The 20439-nt window shown below is 40.0% G+C and overlaps 1 protein-coding gene across 1 annotated transcript in view; it reads right to left on the bottom strand.

Moving 5' to 3' along the window:
* LOC111962998 (neuronal PAS domain-containing protein 3-like) overlaps window positions 1–15431 on the bottom strand; it is a 357900-nt gene extending 342469 nt beyond the window's left edge. Inside the window, 1 exon segment of the mRNA XM_023986223.2 lies at window positions 14028–15431. Coding sequence (XP_023841991.1) covers window positions 14028–14179 — 152 coding nt within the window. The 5' untranslated portion in view covers window positions 14180–15431.
* Window positions 15432–20439: the final 5008 nt, after the last annotated feature.

Genomic DNA, 20439 nt, shown 5'->3' with positions numbered 1-20439 from the left:
TTGTGTATTTAACCCTCTGTTTCCCCTCATGTCTTTGTCAGGGATTGTTTTATGTCAACTGTTGTTTATTGATGTATAGGTGTGCGACGGGTCCCCGTACCCATGTTGATTTTTACGTATGTACATTGTTCGTGTTTGGAGCATTGTTAAATGGACATTTATTAAAAGTCTCCATTACACTCAGTTTAACTCTCCTGCGCCTGACTTCCCTGCCACCTATACACACGGCTCTGACACAAGGCCAAATCTTAAGGTACAGACAAAGTCCTCATTGCTTGATTATAAACTCAGCAAAAAAGAAATGTTCTCTCACTGTCAACTGCGTTAATTTTTAGCAAACTTAACATGTGTAAATATTTGTATGAACATAACAAGATTCAACAACTGAGACATAAACTGAACAAGTTCCACAGACATGTGACTAACAGAAATTTAATAATGTGTACCTGAACAAAGCGGGAGTCAAAATCAAAAGTAACAGTCAGTATCTGGTGTGGCCACCATTAAGTGGCCGCATTAAGTATTCCAGTGCATCTCCTCCTCATGGACTGCACCAGATTTGCCAGGTCTTGCTTTGAGATGTTACCCCATTCTTCCACCAAGGCACCTGCAAGTTCCCGGACATTTCTGGGGGTAATAGCCCTAGCCCTCACCCTCCGATCCAACAGGTCCCAGACGTGCTCAATGGGATTGAGATCTGGGCTCTTCGCTGGCCATGGCAGAACACTGACATTCCTGTCTTGCAGGAAATCACGCATAGAACGAGCAGTATGGCTGGTGGCATTGTCATGCTGGAGGGTCATTTCAGGATGAGCCTGCAGAAAGGGTACCACATGAGGGAGGAGGATGACTCCCGGACATTAAAATGTATTGCCCTGGCCACATCTGCAGTCCTCATGCCTCATTGCAGCATGCCTAAGGCACGTTTACGCAGATGAGCAGGAACCCTGGGCATCTTTCTTTAGTTTTTTTTCAGAGTCAGTAGAAAGGCCTCTTTAGTGTCCTAAGTTTTCATAACTGTGACCTTACATTGCCTGTAAGCTGTTAGTGTCTTAACGAACGTTCCACAGGTGCATGTTCATTAATTGTTTATGGTTCATTGAACAAGCATGGGAAACAATGTTTAAACCCTTTACAATGAAGATCTGTGAAGTTATTTGAATTTTTATGAATTATCTTTGAAAGACAGGGTCCTGAAAAAGGGACATTTCTTTTATTGCTGAGTTTATACTAACAAATGCACCTGAGAAGTATAGAGCTAGGGTAGTATTTCCACTAGGTGTCAGTGATCACTGCCCCATTGTATGTGTTACAGAAGTCAGAATTCATAGGGCCTAACCTTGTATTATCACAAAAAGAAATTACAGAAACTTTAGTGAACAAGCTTTCTTACAGGATCTTTCCCATTGTAATATTGAATCTATTTGTAATATACATGGAGCCGAGTTGGCGTTAGAAACATTTACGAGTGTTTTTATTTCCATTGCCGATAAACACACTCCATACACTAAGGTTAGAGTAAAGAATAGATCAAACCCATGGTTTAATTCGGACATTTCTGATGCTTCGTAAAAAAGCTGTAGCATGGGCTAAGGCTAGAGAAACTTCTTCCATCTCTGACTGGCTGACTTTTAGGCACCTGAGAAACCTGTGCATCAGACTTGTTAGAAGAACAAAATCGGATTACTATGTGACTAGCTTAAATGATTGTTATGGGAATCCAGCCAAATTCTGGAAAGTAGTTAAAACATTAAAGGACAATATGCACTCCACACTCCCAAATCAGATATGGTTGGATACTGGACTCATTACTGATAAGAATGCCATTGCTAATGCCTTCAACAATCACTTCATTGCAGCAGGCAATCTTTTTGAGAAAATGTCGACCACAAATGAAGGAAGAAAAGATACATATGAAGGGATTATGCATGAGCATGCTAATACTGATGGTCAGGGTTTCTCACTAAGCCTCTTCACAGAGAAGAAAGTTATTGATGCCTCGCTAGCCATAGACACTAAGAAAGCAACAGGGGCTGACAAACTTGACCCAGGGTTTCTGGCTAGAGCTGCACCACTTATCTCTGGTGCTCTTACTCATATTTTTAACCTCACATAGACCATTGAAGGCTTTCAATACAGTTGATCATTCTCTTCTGCCTGAGAGACTGACCTCATTGGGGTCGGCCTCAGATACATGTTTGTGGTTTCAGAATTATCTCAGTGATAGATCTCAGGCTATTATTGCAGATGTGGTACTCCTGTTCCTGTTCACAAAGGAGTCCCACAAGGTTCGATTTTAGATCCTTTATTATTCACTATATATACATAAATGATATCTGTAACTCAGTGAAAAAATGCAACTTTCATTTCTATACTGATGGCAGTGCTATATACAAAAGCCCCATCACTCCCTCAAGCATTTACATTCCTGCAGTCTGACTTTCAATTGCTTCAAGATGAACTTGTAGATCTTAGGCTGATGCTTAATTCAGCATATGGTATTTGCATATGGTATTCACGATCCAAAAGTATACAATTGGAAAATGTGAACATTGCTACCCATGATGGCTCTCTTTGGAACGTGTTCCCACCTGTAAATACCTTGGAATTTGGTTAAATGATAATCTCTCTTTTAAAAACTCATATAACTGAGTTGGTAAAGAAGCTGAAATTGAGAATTTAATTTTTTTTATAAAAAAGAAAGGAAATTGTACAGGCCACTTTTATGTCAGTGCTTGATTATGGTGATGTTTTATATATGCTTGGATCAGCATCAGTACTGAAGAAATTAGATGCAGTGTATCATGCAGCGTTGCGCTTTGTTACTGGTGCAAACTTTTGCACACCTCATTGCCTTTTGTACACTTCGGTTGGCTGGGACTCCCTGACTTTTAGAAGGACCAGACACTGGTTGATATTTGTCTATAATGCTGTCTTACAGAAACTTCCTAATTATCTTAACTCAACAATCCAGTGGTCAAACAGTATTTATCAGACTCGTTCACAGGACATGCTAGTGCTAGAGATAACCCGGATTCACTCTGAGTTAGGCAAAACGGCATTTGAATATCATGCTCCATACTCATGGAATGAATTGCAGAGAGAACTCCAGTTAGATGTTTTGGTGCCTGTAAGACAGTTTAAATGCACATTACATTAACTTTTTATTATAAACTGTGATTGCTTTTTGTAATGTGTGTTTTTCTTATATAAGTTTATTTTTTAAATATTTTTAATCTCCATCTTGTACTTTTTATATGTTTTAATTGTGTTTGATTTTAAATTCTTATTCATTGCTGTGTTGTTTTTATTGTTGTATCACAGGGCACAACTGTAAAAGAGACTGTCTCAGCTTGTTTCCCCTGTTTAAATAAAGGTTCATAATAATACAATTATACTCTGGTTTTTACCTCAAAATAGTGTGAAATACACATATAAACAATATCCTAAATGTAGAATCATTTTACTGGGGGGCAATGAGGAGACTCAGGATCTTTCCCCACGGCCCTTTCCCCCACACGTTTCCATGGCAATTCCATTGTTTTGGTTGAGTTTGATTGACCTCTTTACCGCATCTATGTGCAGCGTTCTGTGTGGAACTGTGTATGTGTTGGAACGCTGGATTCAAATCACATTCCTTTAAACAAGACTGCACTACAATCACATCCAAGTGCCACCAAGTAAAACCCAGCACAGGGCCTTCTCCTTAAGGAATGTTTCACTAGGAATATCTACAGATCCACAGCTCCTCTGTGGGAGTGGTTGTCCAGGGGTAACCTTCGTCGAGAACCAGGCTTCCAAAAAAGGCTTGACAGCAACGTGATTTTGAGGTAAGGCTTCGCGAGACTAGGCCAGGGGTTACTGCTACTTCACAAGACAGATAGACGGACGAATGGACAGACAGGTTGGGTAGGCTACCCAGCTACCCAGCGATTCCCCATAGTAGGAATCCCTTTATTCCTGGTCAAGGTCTGTAACATGTCATTGGAACTATATCAGCAGACTGAGCTAGGGCAGTTCATCTGGTTGGGTTCCTACCCCTGCTCTGCCTCTCTCACACTAAACTGAATAATAATCAATCGCAATTTTACAGAGAGTCCCTTGATCATCAAGGAGAGCCCTGCAGGTGCTTGTGGTCAGAGCCGGGGAGACGGGGACGATCAGGGGAGAAATTATCTGGGCTTAATGTCCGTAAGTTGCTCCAACAGATCAACGTTATGGCATGGAGACGTATGGAGACGTATGGAGACGTATGGAGACGTATGGAGACGTATGGAGACGTATGGAGATGTATGGAGACGTATGGAGACAGTATTGTTCAAAGCGTCGGTTAGAAATCTGGCCGACATAGAGGAGGAAAGAGGAAGAGAAGAAGAGATTCTGCAGTAGCACACAGAGGAAAATTGGAGATACAATTTCCCATTTGTAGACTACTACAGTATGATGAGATGCAGGTTAAGAGTGTAGGTTTACAGCGGTAGACTGTGAAATCAAATCAAATCAAATCAGAGCGTGTGTAGAGGGCAGGTTTTGCTGTTAGCTTTAGAAGAGAGCAGAGTACCTTAACTAAAGCACCAGATGGAAATCAACATGCTCAACATCTGTCTGGAAGCACAGACACTAAACGCAGGTCTCTTCTCTGCTGAGGACGGGCATTAAACGATAGCAGTGTGCCGTGCCTGTGCTCTCTGGCAATTTCCAAGTCACCTGCGAATATTCAAAGTCGTGACTTTGGTGTGTAAACAAAGCATTAAATATTGTAAGTCAAGCCGCTGCTTAGTGATTGTGATGAATACAGAGAATGGTTTGGAACCAGCAGAGAGAACAGGACGGAACAGTCATTCTCTCACAAATAGATGGGGGGGGGGGGGGGGAAGGGGGGGTGTGGGGGAGGGGGGGGAAGGAAGGGGAGAGAGAGAGAGAGAGAGAGAGAGAGAGAGAGAGAGAGAGAGGGTCCTTGTCTATCTAAACAATCATACTTGGTAATTGAACTAGCTAGGTGCTGAAGGACAGGCACCTGAGAAAGCTGCCCAGTCAGCAGACCTGTAGTGATTCCTTTCCCTCCAGTATAGTGAGGTGAGGTGGGAGAGAGAGTGGATATAGCACAGCCATTCTATTCAAATACACTAAGCAATTTCTGTGTGCCTCACTGTGCATTGCCATGGAATTTCCAGGGAGCAATAATAGGGTATGAGCACGTGAACAGAGCTATATATAATAGTGCACTACTCACTGTACTGTATGTGTATACATATCACTGAGTTCATTAATAAGGGTGTTAAAACACATGTGTTACATATTTATAGTACTAGGCATGGATAAGCAGAGAGAATAGTCCTTAACGGTGCTTTTCTCTGAGCTCTGAGCCGTCTACTACTACTATACAGTTGCTGCAATCTATAGATGGTACAAACGGCAGCCAGCCAACCACGCCTGAAATCTACACAGCAAGAAAAATACAATATGATCAAGTAGTGTTAGGTGAGCACCATCATGAAACGGGTAATAAAACACAAGCAACATCTCTCTCTCTAGACAAGCCGTGTTGTACTTTAATGCAGAAATAGCTATAGTACAACTCGATGGCTGCAACGTTATTATACCTTATGCCCAGGATGCATACTCTTTAGGTCTCTCTCGCTCCATACTCTGACCTTGACAGTAACAGTGCAGTGGCGGACACACACACACACACACACACGCACAGAGGAGAAAAGAGGAGGAGAACAACGGTAATCAACACACCACTTGCATCGCATCACAGTGCCGGCGACGACATGTGTGCAGCCAGAGAGGGAAACACACACAGGAAATCAATCCTAATTGAGATAAATAAACACAGTTATAATGGGTTATACACCTCTCTTCTCTTACAGTGCAACATCCAAAAGAGAGGATTGGATAGTGTGTCCTCTGTACCATGGTTTTACAGCAACACACCCTATCTAGTGCACCATCATCAGTGTTTCCCCTATATTCATTTAGCAGCTCGGCAAAGACACGCTTTGAAGATCAGAGTAACAAGTTACAACAAGTTACATATCTTTCTCAGATTCTCATCGGATTGACAGAGAAACCTCCAAGGTAACTATCTAGCTAGCTTGTAATCCTGGAAGTGTTGCCAACCCTATTAATAGATGTATGTGTTAGCTAAAATTCAGTAACGTTAGGCTAGCTATATCATTTTTGGAGTTAATATAGAATTGGCTGGCAATGTCATTGAAATCAAGAGATAAAATGTAACTGTCCTCGATTTTCAGAGGAGTTTCAAAGGAAGAGAACATAATTTAACTTTCAAGCATCTTGGAGTAGAATGTCCTTTAAAACCTTATCACGGTTGTTCAACAAACTAAAAATCCCCCAGGTAGCCCACACTCCCCACTACCTCTACCATCGCTGCTGAAAAGAAAAAACACACACTGACCATCACCATTGTGAAAAGAACCAATAAGGAGGGCTGTGTGGTGAACAGGTAAAAATGTTTAATAAGGTCCATCCCAACTTCGGTCTGTAACTATGAGATTTAATATCCTCTCTCAGTGTTCTGTGATAATAACACATTACTGTATTTTCCTTGAACATTTGCTTTGGTCCAAAGCACTCCTTCCGAACAAAAGATTGGCAGTTTCATCTAATATGTATCTAGTATTTCATTTGAAGTGAAAATGGTTTTAAGAGTAAAAAATGTTACCATTAGACTATACTGTCTGTACATTGCTGTCTGGTTCAAGTTGTTTACGACAAGTGAAAATCACAGCAAGGTATACCTCTGTCATTGTAAACAATCATTATGTACTGAAATAATTTCATAGCGAGGAAAAAAATGCAATGCTTTGATATTTGAGACCACAAGCCAAAAATGCCAAGCTCACTATAATTCCATCAAAACAAAGTAGAATGTGGCATCATTTTTACCTAAACATAGCCTAATACATTGTCTTCACAGCAACTACACCATCACGTTGCTCACCTCCACATTCTCCAGACTATAGCCATCTTAGTTATACTAATTCTTAATTCTGTTCTGTAAATATTCTGAAGTGAACAGAACAGGAAATAGAACAAATTAGCACTTTTGTTTGCCCAGAGGGGGGAATTGTTTTGTGAAACCAAGCCAACTTTGTGGTTAGTTACTCTGTTGTGTGTGAACTCAAGCCAACACTATCTCTCTCTCTCTCCTCTCTCTCTCTCTCTCTCTCTCTCTCTCTCTCTCTCTCTCTCTCTCTCTCTCTATTAAATTCCTGGCATGGGAAACATATGTTTACATTGCCAAAGCAAGTGAAATAGATAACAAACAAAAGTGAAATAAACAATAAAACATGTCCAGTAAACATTACACAAACTAAAGTAAAAAAAGAATATAGACATTTAAAATGTCATATTATGTCTACATTCAATGTTGTAATGATGTGCAAATAGTTAAAGTACATAAATAAAATAAATAAACATAAATATAGGTTGTATTTACAATGGTGTTTGTTCTTCACTGGTTTCCCCTTTCTTGTGGCAACAGGTCACAGATCTTGCTGCTGTGATTGCACACTGGTATTCCACCCAATAGATATGGGAGTCTGCCTTCGGCAGCCTTTCTCAATAACAAGGCTATGCTCACTGAGTATGTACATAGTCAAATATTTCCTTAATTTTGGGTCAGTCACAGTGGTCAGGTATTCTGCCACTGTGTACTCTCTGTTTGGGGCCAAATTGCACTTTCCAATGAGTCAAGTAATTATTTTTTTGTTTTCATGATTTGGTTGGGTCTAAGAGCACCAGAACCAGCTTGATTAGGGGACTTCTCCAGGTTAATTTCTCTGTAGGTGATGGCTTTGTTATGGAAGGTTTGGGAATCGCTTCCTTTTAGGTGGTTGTAGAATTTAACAGCTCTTTTCTGGATTTTGATAATTAGCGGGTATTGGCCTAATTCTGATCTGCATGCATTATTTGGTGTTCTATGTTGTACATGGAGGATATTTTTGCAGAATTTTGCATGAAGAGTCTCAATTTGGTGTTTGTCCCATTTTGTGAATTCTTGGTTGGTGAGCGAACCCCAGACCTCACAAGCATAAAGAGAAATAGGTTCTATAACTGATTCAAGTATTTTTAGCTAGATCCTAATTGGTATGTCAAATTTTATGTTCCTTTTGATGGCATAGAAGGCCCTTCTTACCTTGTCTCTCAGATCGTTCACAGCTTTGTGGAAGTTACCTGTGGCGTTGATGTTTAGGCCGGGGTATGTATCGTTTTTTGTGTGCTCTAGGGCAACGGTGTCTAGATGGATTCTGTATTCGTGGTCCTGGCAACTGGACCTTTTTTGGAACACCATTATTGCTGTCTTACTGAGATGTACTGTCAAGGACCAGGTCTGACAGAATCTGTGCAAAAGATCTAGGTGCCGCTGTAGGCCCTCCTTGGTTGGTGACAGAAGCACCAGATCATCAGCAAACAGTAGGCATTTGACTTCAGATTCTAGTGAGGCCGGGTGCTTCAGACTGTTCTAGTGACCTCGCCAATTCATTGATATATATGTTGAAGAGGGTGGGGCTTAAGCTACATCCCTGTCTCACCCCCTGGCCCTGTGGAAAGAAATGTGTTTTTTGCCAATTTTAACCGCACACTTGTTGTTTGTGTACATGGATTTTATAATGTTGTATATTTTTCCCCCAACACCACTTTCCATCAATTTGTATAGCAAACCCTCATGCCAAATTGAGTCGAAAGCTTTTTTGAAATCAACAAAGCATGAGAAGACTTTGCCTTTGTTTTGGTTTGTTTGTTGGTTAATTAGGGTGTGCAGGGTGAATACGTGGTCTGTCGTACGGTCATTTGGTAAAAAGACCATTTGACATTTGCTCAGTACATTGTTTTCGCTGAGGAAATGTACGAGTCTGCTGTTAATGATAATGCAGAGGATTTTCCCAAGGTTGCTGTTGACGCATATCCCACGGTAGTTATTGGGGTCAAATTTGTCTCCATTTTTGTGGATTGGGGTGATCGGCCCTTGTTTCAAATATTGGGAAATATGCCAGAGCTGAGGATGATGTTAAAGAGTTTAAGTATAGCCAATTGGAAATTGTGGTCTGTATATTTTATCATTTCATTTAGGATACCATCAACCCCACAGGTCTTTTTGGGTTGGAGGGTTTGTATTTTGTTCATTCAATGTAATTGGAGAATCCAGTGGTTTCTGGTAGTCTTTAATAGTTAGTTAATAGTTTAATAGATTTGTATTTGATCATGTATAGATTTGTATTTGATCATGTATATGTTTTGCAGTTTGTTCTTTGTTATAGAGCCAAAAAGATCAGAGAAGTGGTTTATCCATACATCTCCGTTTTGAACAGATAACTCTTCGTGTTGTTGTTTGTTTAGAGTTTTCCAATTTTCCCAGAGGTGGCTAGATTCCATAGATTCTTCAATTACATTGAGCTGATTTCTGACGTGCTGTTCCTTCTTTTTCTGTAGTGTATTTCTGTATTGTTTTAGTGATTCACCATAGTGAAGGCGTAGGCTCAGGTTTTCTGGGTCTCTCTCTCACTCTCTCTCCCTCTCCTTAATCCAGACAGTGAGTTGTTTGCCCAAGTCAGTCAGGCTGGCATTAGTCAGATTCCACCACCTTGAGGACAGCAGCAACTATAAACAGCTTACCTCCCACTCTGGCAAACATCAGGATGCTATTAAGAGGGGCATTAAATTAAATATATTCACATAGTCCTTCAATCAGAATTCTCAGACTCAAGTGTTATTTAGTTCAACTCTCAAGTGAAGCAGAATGACAAATCACAGTCTGATTAACCTCTGCAGACTGGCAATAGGAGACCGGTGATAAAGAAAGCACTCATCCACAGGCTATGAAGTTTCCCCTCTAAATTAATTCCATATTCAAGATTCCTATCTCTCAGATATAACCCAGAATGGCACACAAATATGCTCCTGCTAGAGAGATTACCAGAGACTGATTTAGCATAAACATTCCCTGCTGCAGCTGGCTGGATACTGCTGCAGCTGGCTGGATACTGCTGCAATTGCAAACTTGCTGAATGAAATTGTGAAAAAGTGAAATCGCAGGCCTTCATTTACTCAGAGCAGACAGTTAGTAAATGTTTCATTAGGATTATTAACAACATGAGTATTGAATAATAATAATGCACAATAGCAAGTTTTGACAGTAATGGTCCAAGTCAAGTTTTCACTATATTATCTTTTCTGACATACACATACAACAATTACCTGATCAAGCTTATGTTCAAATGTAACACAAGCATATGTTAGATACAATGTGTCCTAACAGATTACATCCCAGTACACATTGATATATTGTAGCTGGTTTGTTATATTCCATAAAAGCATGAGCACTACGTTCAATAGCACCTAGATATAAAACTGTCTGTTATGAAGTTGTCAATATCTGTAATAAACTCAGATCCTAAAGCTTAATTCTAATTTATTTGATGTAGTGGAAGAAAAACAACATAAGGATGTAGCTATCCCATAATTAGAATTGTTCTATTATTTGTGAAAATACAATTGCCTACTTGCCTTCAAGAGACACTTTCAACTCCAGGTATCAACACACCATTATTCATTTACATCTAATCACCTGCTTGTTTTCAACAGATGCAAATTAAACCATATAATAAAATTGACTGCTGAAGCCAAAGTGTTGTCCTTTACAACAGGTCTACTACAACCATAACATGCTGGGTGATGTCTGATCCGACATGCGCTACATTTAAAGTTCCTCAACAGCTGGTTGCTGGTGTATGCTAATGTATCTCTCACAAGCTTCAGACTGACTGGTGTCCCGCTGCAAAACAGCAGGCAGTGATTCACCAATGCACACAGAACAGCACAGCCTGGCCTAGCAAACAGCACTTCCATGCTACACAGAAACAAACAGCGGCATTGTCATCGATGAATGCACATGTTGCACGACGCTAAACAACCTTGCTTAGAGCAGAAACAATTGGAAAGTGCCTGCAATGCAGGGAAGCGCTCTAGCAGACGATATGCACTGACGGTGTGTGTGCCCTCTATTCCGTATAACATACGCCTTCTCAAGGCTATACCTGTTACCCGAACGCCAAGGTCCCCAATTCTCAGACGCACTCCTGCTGGAAAGGGCAACATAGAAACTTCTGACATCTCCACTCAAAATCGCATAGCATCTAATGAGAAGCGTTAACGTTTACATATATAAATAGAACACTCCAAGCGTTACCGTTCTCTTCTTGTAGGGTCTTGCTGAATGCTAGGCTTGGTGGGCGCCATCTTCCTACAATTATTTGATTTCTTACTTTTTTTTTCTTCAGATTTATTTTGACATAAAGCCGTGACGCCTGACAGCAATGCTTCATGTAGTCTAGGTATATTTAAACAAAGCTGTAGCGCTGATGTGGACCAACCGTGCCCCCGTCTCCGTGTATTGGCGTTCATGAGCGTGAAAAAAGGAGCAAAAAACCCCAAGACCGAGCTCGAAAGGCATGCCAAGAAAAGTGAGTGGAAACCGGGGGATGCGCTTCTCAAATCCCGCTGCTCTCCTGATACATGGGGATCGGGTTGTAGCAGTGGAAATGCTAGGCTACTCTATGCACATCGTTTCATTACATTTTTCCACAAGAGCGCGTTGTCTCGGGTGCTTCGTAAAGGATTTTGTCTGTGCATTTTCCAGCTTTTCCTGGCTCGCTCTATGAGGAAAAGGAAACATCTTCTCTCCAGCCAGAGCAACAACGCCACTCAGTTGTAGTTGGAGACAATTGTCATTTTCCGTTATACAGGTTGCGATACGCAAATATCCGTGGCTGTGCTTTTTGTAACTGCTATAAGACGCATCTATTATTTTATGCATTAGCCTATGATGTTTTCTCACTAGGCTAAATTGAAATGTTTTTGATAATAATAAGTCTTGCAGATAGATATTGGATGTGACTGTTTCCAATGCTCAGGTGTTTATAAAACAAATTTGATTAGAATTGTCATTATCAAATATATATATATTAGACAGTCATGCCACTTGTATCAATTTCATAGTTGATTAAAAAAAGTGTTTATTGTATGAGGACTATAGGCCTATATTATTAACAACTTCCAACATTCATAATTGAAATGAAAAGATATCCACATACATTTACTGTATATCTGTTTTAAGTAGGCCTATTATTTAAGAGTTATCTGGGTGTGATTCACTTTAGTCTAATCTAAAAAGAAAATGCTATTTTAGTGTATTATAACATATGAATTAGCCATACATTAGCCTAATTGTTCAATAATTTGCATATACATGCATTATTATTCGAGTGTCACATCAGATCAAAACTAGTCTTCAATCAATGAACAATCAAGGTCATTAACTTCAGGTAGTTAATATACTGATATAGGGTAAAAGGCCTAGAATAAACCCACAACTTCCTGCTTTGCAGATGCTTTGCAGATATAACCATACAGTGAGTTGCCATAATGGTAATTAGTCTACAATATATATATATACAATTTGTATATAACCAAATGTGAACACATAGACTACAGTTGTTTTGAAAATACTACGCCTATAAATGTTTTTTTGTTGTTATATAAAATAATCAAAGAAAATACAACTTGCCTTAGAAAAAGTTCCTATGGATTATCATCAGTGACTTAACCCCCCAAAAATGTTATGTTTATATTTTATCAGGTGTCATGCCACTAGTTTCCGTTCAACATTTCTCTTTCAGAGAGCAGATGTAGGCTATAATCTATATATGTTTCACCTGAAACAAGATAGGTTTCCCAACATGTTTTATAAAATATAATGAGTCACTCTAGAATATGTGTGATTTTAAATATGGGTTGCAAAAGCATTTAAACACGAATACCATTGGTTTCTAAAGTCAATGTGGCAACTTTTGCCAGTCATTAAGTCTCTGTGTATAACATAATTACCCTAATTATCTTTGACAGGCTTTATAGCCATGCATGATCAAGTAGCAAGTAAAATGTTCAGTGAAGGTCTATAGATTACCCTAATTATTTATTGTAAAATAGGCTATTGAATGGTATAAAGGTGTCATTGAAAGCCTACTTTAAGTCATCTTTCAGAATAAATTGACTGTGTATCCAAGTGTTGTTTTATGCACCACATTATACATGCAACAGCATGTCAAGTAACTTTCTTACTACATTCCGCAGGTAATCACCATTTGAACTAATTCCACTCCAATTATTGTCACCCATATGGCCCATATCACATATATCACATGATGTGAAACTTGATAATGCCATATGTTATAAACGTGGTAGCAGGGTCGTTATGCACCCCAAAAATCTGAAGGGGCATAAAGTACGTGAGCAGGGCTGGGGGTTGGTCCAGAGGGGTGGCTAGGCCCCCCGTCCATAAATTGGAGAATTTAGCATTTTTCAAACACCTGAAACAGCTTTTTCCTGCAATCTAGAGCCATAATCATTATGCTTAATTCTATGTAAAAAAAAAATATGTTTTTTTCTTCATATCTAAGTATACCTCTTGAGCTGTCTGTATCCTCCTGACAGATGGTTATTTTTTTCAGGAAACTAAGTATGCTTCTCTGCATCTCTGCTAAAATCTGGGTAAAATATTGAAAGGCATGGGAGTCTTATTCAGCACATTTAGTTATTGCTAGCTTTTCTTAAGTCTACCAACCTTGCCAGCAGGCATGCCAACTAAGATAGTTACACGAGCTAGCTACTCTAACTTGATTGATAGCCTGAAATGTCTTGTTGGTAGCTAGTTATGAGGTTGGAAGATTGGGAACCTATTTAAGAATGTATTTTTTTTAAATATTTTTTTTACAGGACAAATCTGAGGGGGCACGTGCCCCCTATGAGCATGACACCTCTGTGTGGTACCCATGTCCAAAACCAACCCAAAGTGTTTAGTGACTTATATCTCTATAATATATCTCTATCAATCTATATCTCTATCATCTCTATAAGTATATTATTGTGTGGCCATGTCTGAATGAAAGAATGGGTGAAATAAAATAAAACTAAACACATTTCCCCAGTGGTCAACATACCTTTGTTGATACGAGGTGATCCCCTGGACGTTCTGCGGGTTCCCGTTAGTTGAACCCGGGACTCTCCCCATGGCGTGACCTGATGGCATTCCCCCGGCTCCTCCACCTGCCGCCGTCACCTGAACGCTGAAATCCGGGAAGATTCTGATCATCCCCGCTCTGGTAGATTGAACACGCACTGAGTCTATGGAGATATTTCAACGAATAGCAGCAGCCGTCCCTCCAGCCGAACAAGTCACACCACAATCCCATTAGTGATGGTTACCAGCTCATCGGCCATTATACGTCTTGATTTCTCTGTACAGCTTTCAGGTTAGCAATGACATTGATGCCGGTGATGTGCAGGGCAGGAAACGCGTCCTCTACGCATGGGTTTGTAGTTGGAGACAGTGGAGATCAGTGAATATTGTTCTTTATCTATAATGATAACATTTCGATTCGGTTGTGCCAAATAGGCAATTGCAACATTACGCGTAATTCTTGCGTAAAAGATTGTAAAGTCGAGCCTTATGTTACTGAACTATTCAGAAATAAGATATATTAATTTACTTTAGCATGTTCTCTATGTAAAAATTGAACATTAATTAGGGTTATTGATGACTGGTGATCTAGAAGTTGAAATATAAGAAGTGACAGGCGGTCAGGAACTTTTACCTAAAAAGTTCAACAGGATAACACATTTCAGGCGCTTCTTTGGAACCGGTTTCTTGTCATAAAAAGCTCAACAATAACATTATTTTGAATTTACGGAAATGTTATCTCTTTAAGATAATCAAATAGCATAACGTTTTCTTAGACGATTAGAAAAATAAAAGGCTTAAAGCCACAATCTCCGACTGGTTTGCATCCTCCGTGCGCTCAGCATCATTTCCCAAAATTCCAATCCACGTGTTATTACGAACAAAACAATGCAAGATCAAGTTTTGAAATAGATAACTATTTGCACTTACATTATAGGCAATACAGAAGTTGGCAGTAGGTCGCTGACCAAATCGTTAAACCTAGATTAGAGGATTGCAAAAAGTTACAGTATTTTATGCCCTCCACTACTGTTGGCACAGCGTCACTTCCAAAACAGGACCGATGCTATTTGTAAGGATCCCGAGATGTGATGATAGGCTAGTGTGAAAAATTCGCCCAGAAAAACTTCAAAATAACGCCGAAGCGTTCAGTTTGTCTCCAACAATTGAAGTGTGATGTTTTCTTATCTTTCTTTGAAGGACTGAAACCCTCTAATCTTGACAGGTGCTCTATATGCTGTTGTTTGTGTGAGGTGTCTCCGGAACAGGTTCTCTCAACTTGCTATGCCCTAATGTGCAGCAGAACATGTGTAAATGAGCTTGTTGCTGTCTTTGTGAATGTTCCCATAGACTGTGTTGTTGTTTGATCTGGTAGCAATGCCATTCCTAGCGCGTGTGAGCGGATGAACTTGGCCTCAGCAGCTGCTGATTAACTGCCTCCCGCAAGCGATCCACGGAGCGCGCGCAGCACCATTCCAGCCAATCAAAGACCATGACAAGAACGCGCAAAGGATACTGCAGGAGCAGTAACCCATTGCAGCCCGGGAGACAACTAAAATCGATTCCATTGAAACTGATATACCCTTTCATTACGCGGGTAAAGTACAAATTAACATAGGTCTGCTATCAAACCCTCTCACACCAAGACACTGGAAACAGTTATGCGTTTGATAGACAGTGCAGCCAATACAAACTGGATCCAATTACTCACAGAACAAGTAGAAAAGAATATAACTTAATTTTATAATATACAATTTGCCTATGAAAACATCTTTACTTTATATTTATTTGTAAGATTCAGTCTATGTTTGCTTGAAGTGAAGGGTTCAAGAGGAAACCAACTCAAGGTTTCATAACACATTATACATTTTATCTAGATAACAATGTTCTCCCCTCAGAAGGGCAGAAACCTAAGCATACTTAATGAACATGTTATACCATGTTAATGAAGGTTTTGCAAAAACAATTCTAATCTTTAAAGTAGTAGCATTCAGTCCTTTTATACTCAAACAGTTTGATCTTGCCTCTAAAACTACACCTTTAGATTATGATAATGGCAGACTCTTATGAAATGTTCCTCTAAACATAGACCAATCCAGATGATTAAACACCAATAAAAAACAACCAAAGCTCTTCACCTGAGACTTAAAATTGGATCGGTTCTCTAACCATGTCTAATAAAAACTGCTCCAAGAATGAGGTCCAGAAAACTGCTAGCCACCTATTGCTGTATTTTCCCTGTAATGAAATCAAATGAATTGCACTGGAGGCTTTAAACCGACATTGCAGGCCCCTGATACAATTAGATGAACCATCTCTGCTCCTGTTTACCTGCTCAGTTATTTGGATGGCTCTGTATTGCATTGATGTGTCTACAGTTCTTTGCTAAAGTACATGAGACAGATCGGGGGCAGGTGCAACTGCTTCTCTCTCGCTCTCTCTGAAAATAATCACAATCAATGGTATGTTGAAGTACTTGAAGTAACAAGGTGCCTTACAGTGAATAGAACAGTGTAGCTAATGAGGTTGAGCTATTTAACTGTGCTTAATTGAATAGTATTCATTTAGGGTAATCCTGCAATTGATTTCAGAAAGTATAATCATTCCTCTAAGGAATGGGGAATGGGGGGGACATCTGACCATGGCATTCTACAGTAGTTCTGAGTCATTACATTATCGGAACTTGACAGTGTTTTAGAATGTCTCCTCCAGACAGGAGTGAACTGTCTATCTGATAACACTGTTGAAGAAGTCTCCTCCAGACAACAGAGAGTGAACTGTCTATCTGATAACACTGTTGAAGATGTCTCTTCCAGAACAGAAGGTGAACTGTCTATCTGATAACACTGTTTTAGAATGTCTCCTCCAGAACGAGAGAGTGAACTGTCTATCTGATAACACTGTTGAAGAATGTCTCCTCCAGAACAAGAGAGTGAACTGTCTATCTGATAACACTGTGATTAGAATGTTTCCTCCAGGACAAGAGAGTGAACTGTCTATCTGATACACTGTTTTAGAATGTCTCCTCCAGAACGAGAGAGTGAACTGTCTATCTGATAACATGTTGAAGAATGTCTCTCCAGGACAAGAGAGTGAACTGTCTATCTGATAACACTGTTGAAGAATGTCTCTCGAAACGAGAGAGTGAACTGTCTATCTTTAACACTGTTTTAGAATGTCTCCTCCAGACAAGAGAGTGAACTGTTATCTGATTACACTGTTTAGAACTGCCTCCAGAACGAGGAGTGCTGTCTATCTGATAACACTGTTTTAGAATGTCTCCCTCCAGAACAAGAGATGAACTGTCTATCTGATAACACTGTTTTAGAATGTCTCCTCCAGAACGAGAGAGTGAACTGTCTATCTTATAACACTGTTTTAGAATGTTTCCTCCAGAACGAGAGAGTGCATGTCTATCTTATAACACTGTTTTAGAATGTCTCCTCCAGACAAGAGATGAACTGTTCTATCTGATACACTGTTTTAGAATGTCTCCTCCAGAACAGAGAGTGAACTGTCTATCTGATAACACTGTTATTGAATGTCTCCTCCAGAACAAGAGAGTGAACTGTCTATCTGATAACACTGTTGAAGAATGTCTCCTCCAGAACAAGAGAGTGAACTGTCTATCTGATAACACTGTTTTTAGAATGTCTCCTCCAGAACAAGAGAGTGAACGTCTATCTGATAACACTGTTTTAGAATGTCTCCTCATACAAAAGAGAATGAACTGTCTATCTGATAACACTGTTAAATGTCTCCTCCAGGACACAGAGAGTGAACTGTCTATCTGATAACACCGTTTTAGAATGTCTCTCCAGAACAAGAGAGTGAACTGTCTATCTGATAACTGTTGAAGAATGTCTCCTCCAGAACAAGAGAGTGAACTGTCTATCTGATAACACTGTTGAAGAATGTCTCCTCCAGAACAGAGAGTGAACTGTCTATCTGATAACACTGTTGAAGGTGTCTCTTCCAGAATGAGCGAGTGAACTGTTTATCTGATAACACTGTTTTAGAATGTCTCCTGCAGAGAGCGAGGTGAACTGTCTATCTGATAACACTGTTTTAGAATGTCTCTCGACAGCAGAGAGTGAACTGTCTATCTGATAACACTGTTGAAGATGTCTCCTCCAGAACAAGAGAGTGAACTGTCTATCTGATAACACTGTTTTAGAATGTCTCCTCCAGAACAAGAGGTGAACTGTCTATCTGATAACACTGTTTTAGAATGTCTCCTCCAGAACAAGAGAGTGAACTGTCTATCTGATAACACTGTTTTAGAATGTCTCCTCCAGAACAAGAGAGTGACTGTCTATCTGATAACACTGTTTTGATGTCTCCTCCAGAACGAGAGAGTGAACTGTCTATCTGATAACACTGTTTTAGAATGTCTCCTCCAGAACGAGTGTGTCGTTAATCATATGGAAGGCTTGAAATGAGTGTGTTATCATATGGAAGGCTTGGATTATGTGTTATCATATGAAGGCTTGAGAATGGTGTGTTATCATATGCAGGCTTGAGAATGAGTGTGTATATATGGAAGCTGAGATGATTGTTATTATGAAGCTGGAATAGTGTGTTATCCATATGGAAGGCTTGAGAATGAGTGTGTTATCATATGGAAGGCTTGAGAATGAGTGTGTTACATATGAAGCTTGAGAATGAGGGTGTTATCATATGGAAAGGCTTGAGAATGAGGGTGTTATCATATGGAAGGCTTGAGAATGAGTGTGTTATCATGTGGAGCTTGAGAGATGAGCTGTGTTTCATATGGAAGGCTTGAGAATGAGTGTGTTATCATATGGAAGGCTTGAGAATGAGTGTGTTATCATATGGAAGGCTTGAGAATGAGTGTGTTATCCTATGGAAGGCTTGAGAATGAGTGTGTTATCATATGGAAGGCTAACAGTGTGATTCCAGAGATCATCATTCAGCCTTGCATCAGAAATTGATAATTGAAGACGCTTCTCAGAATCATAATTTCATCTTTCTTTTGTGAGTACCAAGGATCAGAGTATTATAAGTTTCAAGTTGTATTGTCACATGCACAGAATACAGCAGGTGTAAAACAGTGCAGTGAATGCTTAACTTGCAAGCTCATTCCCAACAATTCACAATAGAGGTAGTAATATAAATTAAGAAATAAAACACGTGAAATGTGTGAGAAAAGCAAAAGAAAATAAGGAAAAAAACATGACAATGCAGTTATATACATGTCTTTTATGCAGTGATTCATACATTTCTCTATTTTGTCTGTGATGTGACTTATTTTGTAAAGTCTTAGAGAGGATAAAGCTCTGTTTGGGTTTTGGTCCGAGACGTGTTAAAGGGAAATCCAACTTAAAAATGGATTCAAAGTACAATAGTAGCATATATGGTTTTAATGGCACAAATAGTCAACTTCTCACAGGTTTTCACTATGCACTAAACCACCGTTTTTTCAAACTCACATAGGGTCAGTTTCCCCAGACACAGATTAAGCATAGTCCAGGACTAAAAAGTGTTCTCAAAGAAGATCCTCCATCTACGTAACATTGCAAAAATCTGAAACTTTCTGTCAAAAAATGATGCAGAAAAATGTATCCATGCTTTTGCTACTTCTAGGTTAGACTACTGCAATGCTCTACTTTCTGGCTACCCGGATAAAGCACAAAATAAACTTCAGTTAGTGCTAAATACGGCTGCTAGAATCCTGACTAGAACCACATTTAAAAAAAATCATATTACTCCAGTGCTAGCCTCCCTACACTGGCTTCCTGTTAAGGCAAGGGATGATTTCAAGGTTTTACTACTAACCTACAAATCATTACATGGGCTTGCTCCTACCTATCTTTCCGATTTGGTCCTGCCGTACATACCTACACTTACGCTACGGTCACAAGACGCAGGCCTCCTAATTGTCCCTAGAATTTCTAAGCAAACAGCTGGAGGCAGGGCTTTCTCCTATAGATCTCCATTTTTATGGAATGGTCTGCCTACCCATGTGAGAGACGCAGACTCGGTCTCAACCTTTAAGTCTTTACTGGAGACTCATCTCTTCAGTGGGTCATATGATTGAGTGTAGTCTGGCCCAGGAGTGTGAAGGTGAACGGAAAGGCTCTGGAGCAACGAACCGCCCTTGTTGTCTCTGCCTGGCCGTTTCCCCTCTCTCCACTGGGATTCTCTGCCTCTAACCCTATTACAGGGGCTGAGTCACTGGCTTACTGGTGCTCCTCCATGCCGTCCCTAGGAGGGGTGCGTCACTTGAGTGGGTTGAGTCACTGACGTGATCTTCCTGTCTGGGTTGGCGCCCCCCCGTGCGTGGCGGTGATCTTGTGTGGGCTAACTCAAGCCTTGTTCAGGATGGTAAGTTGGTGGTTGAAGATATCCTCTAGTTGGGTGGGCGCTGT

This window comes from Salvelinus sp. IW2-2015, linkage group LG4q.2 (genome assembly GCF_002910315.2).
Source record: "Salvelinus sp. IW2-2015 linkage group LG4q.2, ASM291031v2, whole genome shotgun sequence".
Taxonomy (NCBI): domain Eukaryota; kingdom Metazoa; phylum Chordata; class Actinopteri; order Salmoniformes; family Salmonidae; genus Salvelinus; species Salvelinus sp. IW2-2015.
The sequence above is the reverse complement of the archived record's forward strand: the minus strand, read 5'-3'. Positions and strand labels throughout refer to the sequence as shown.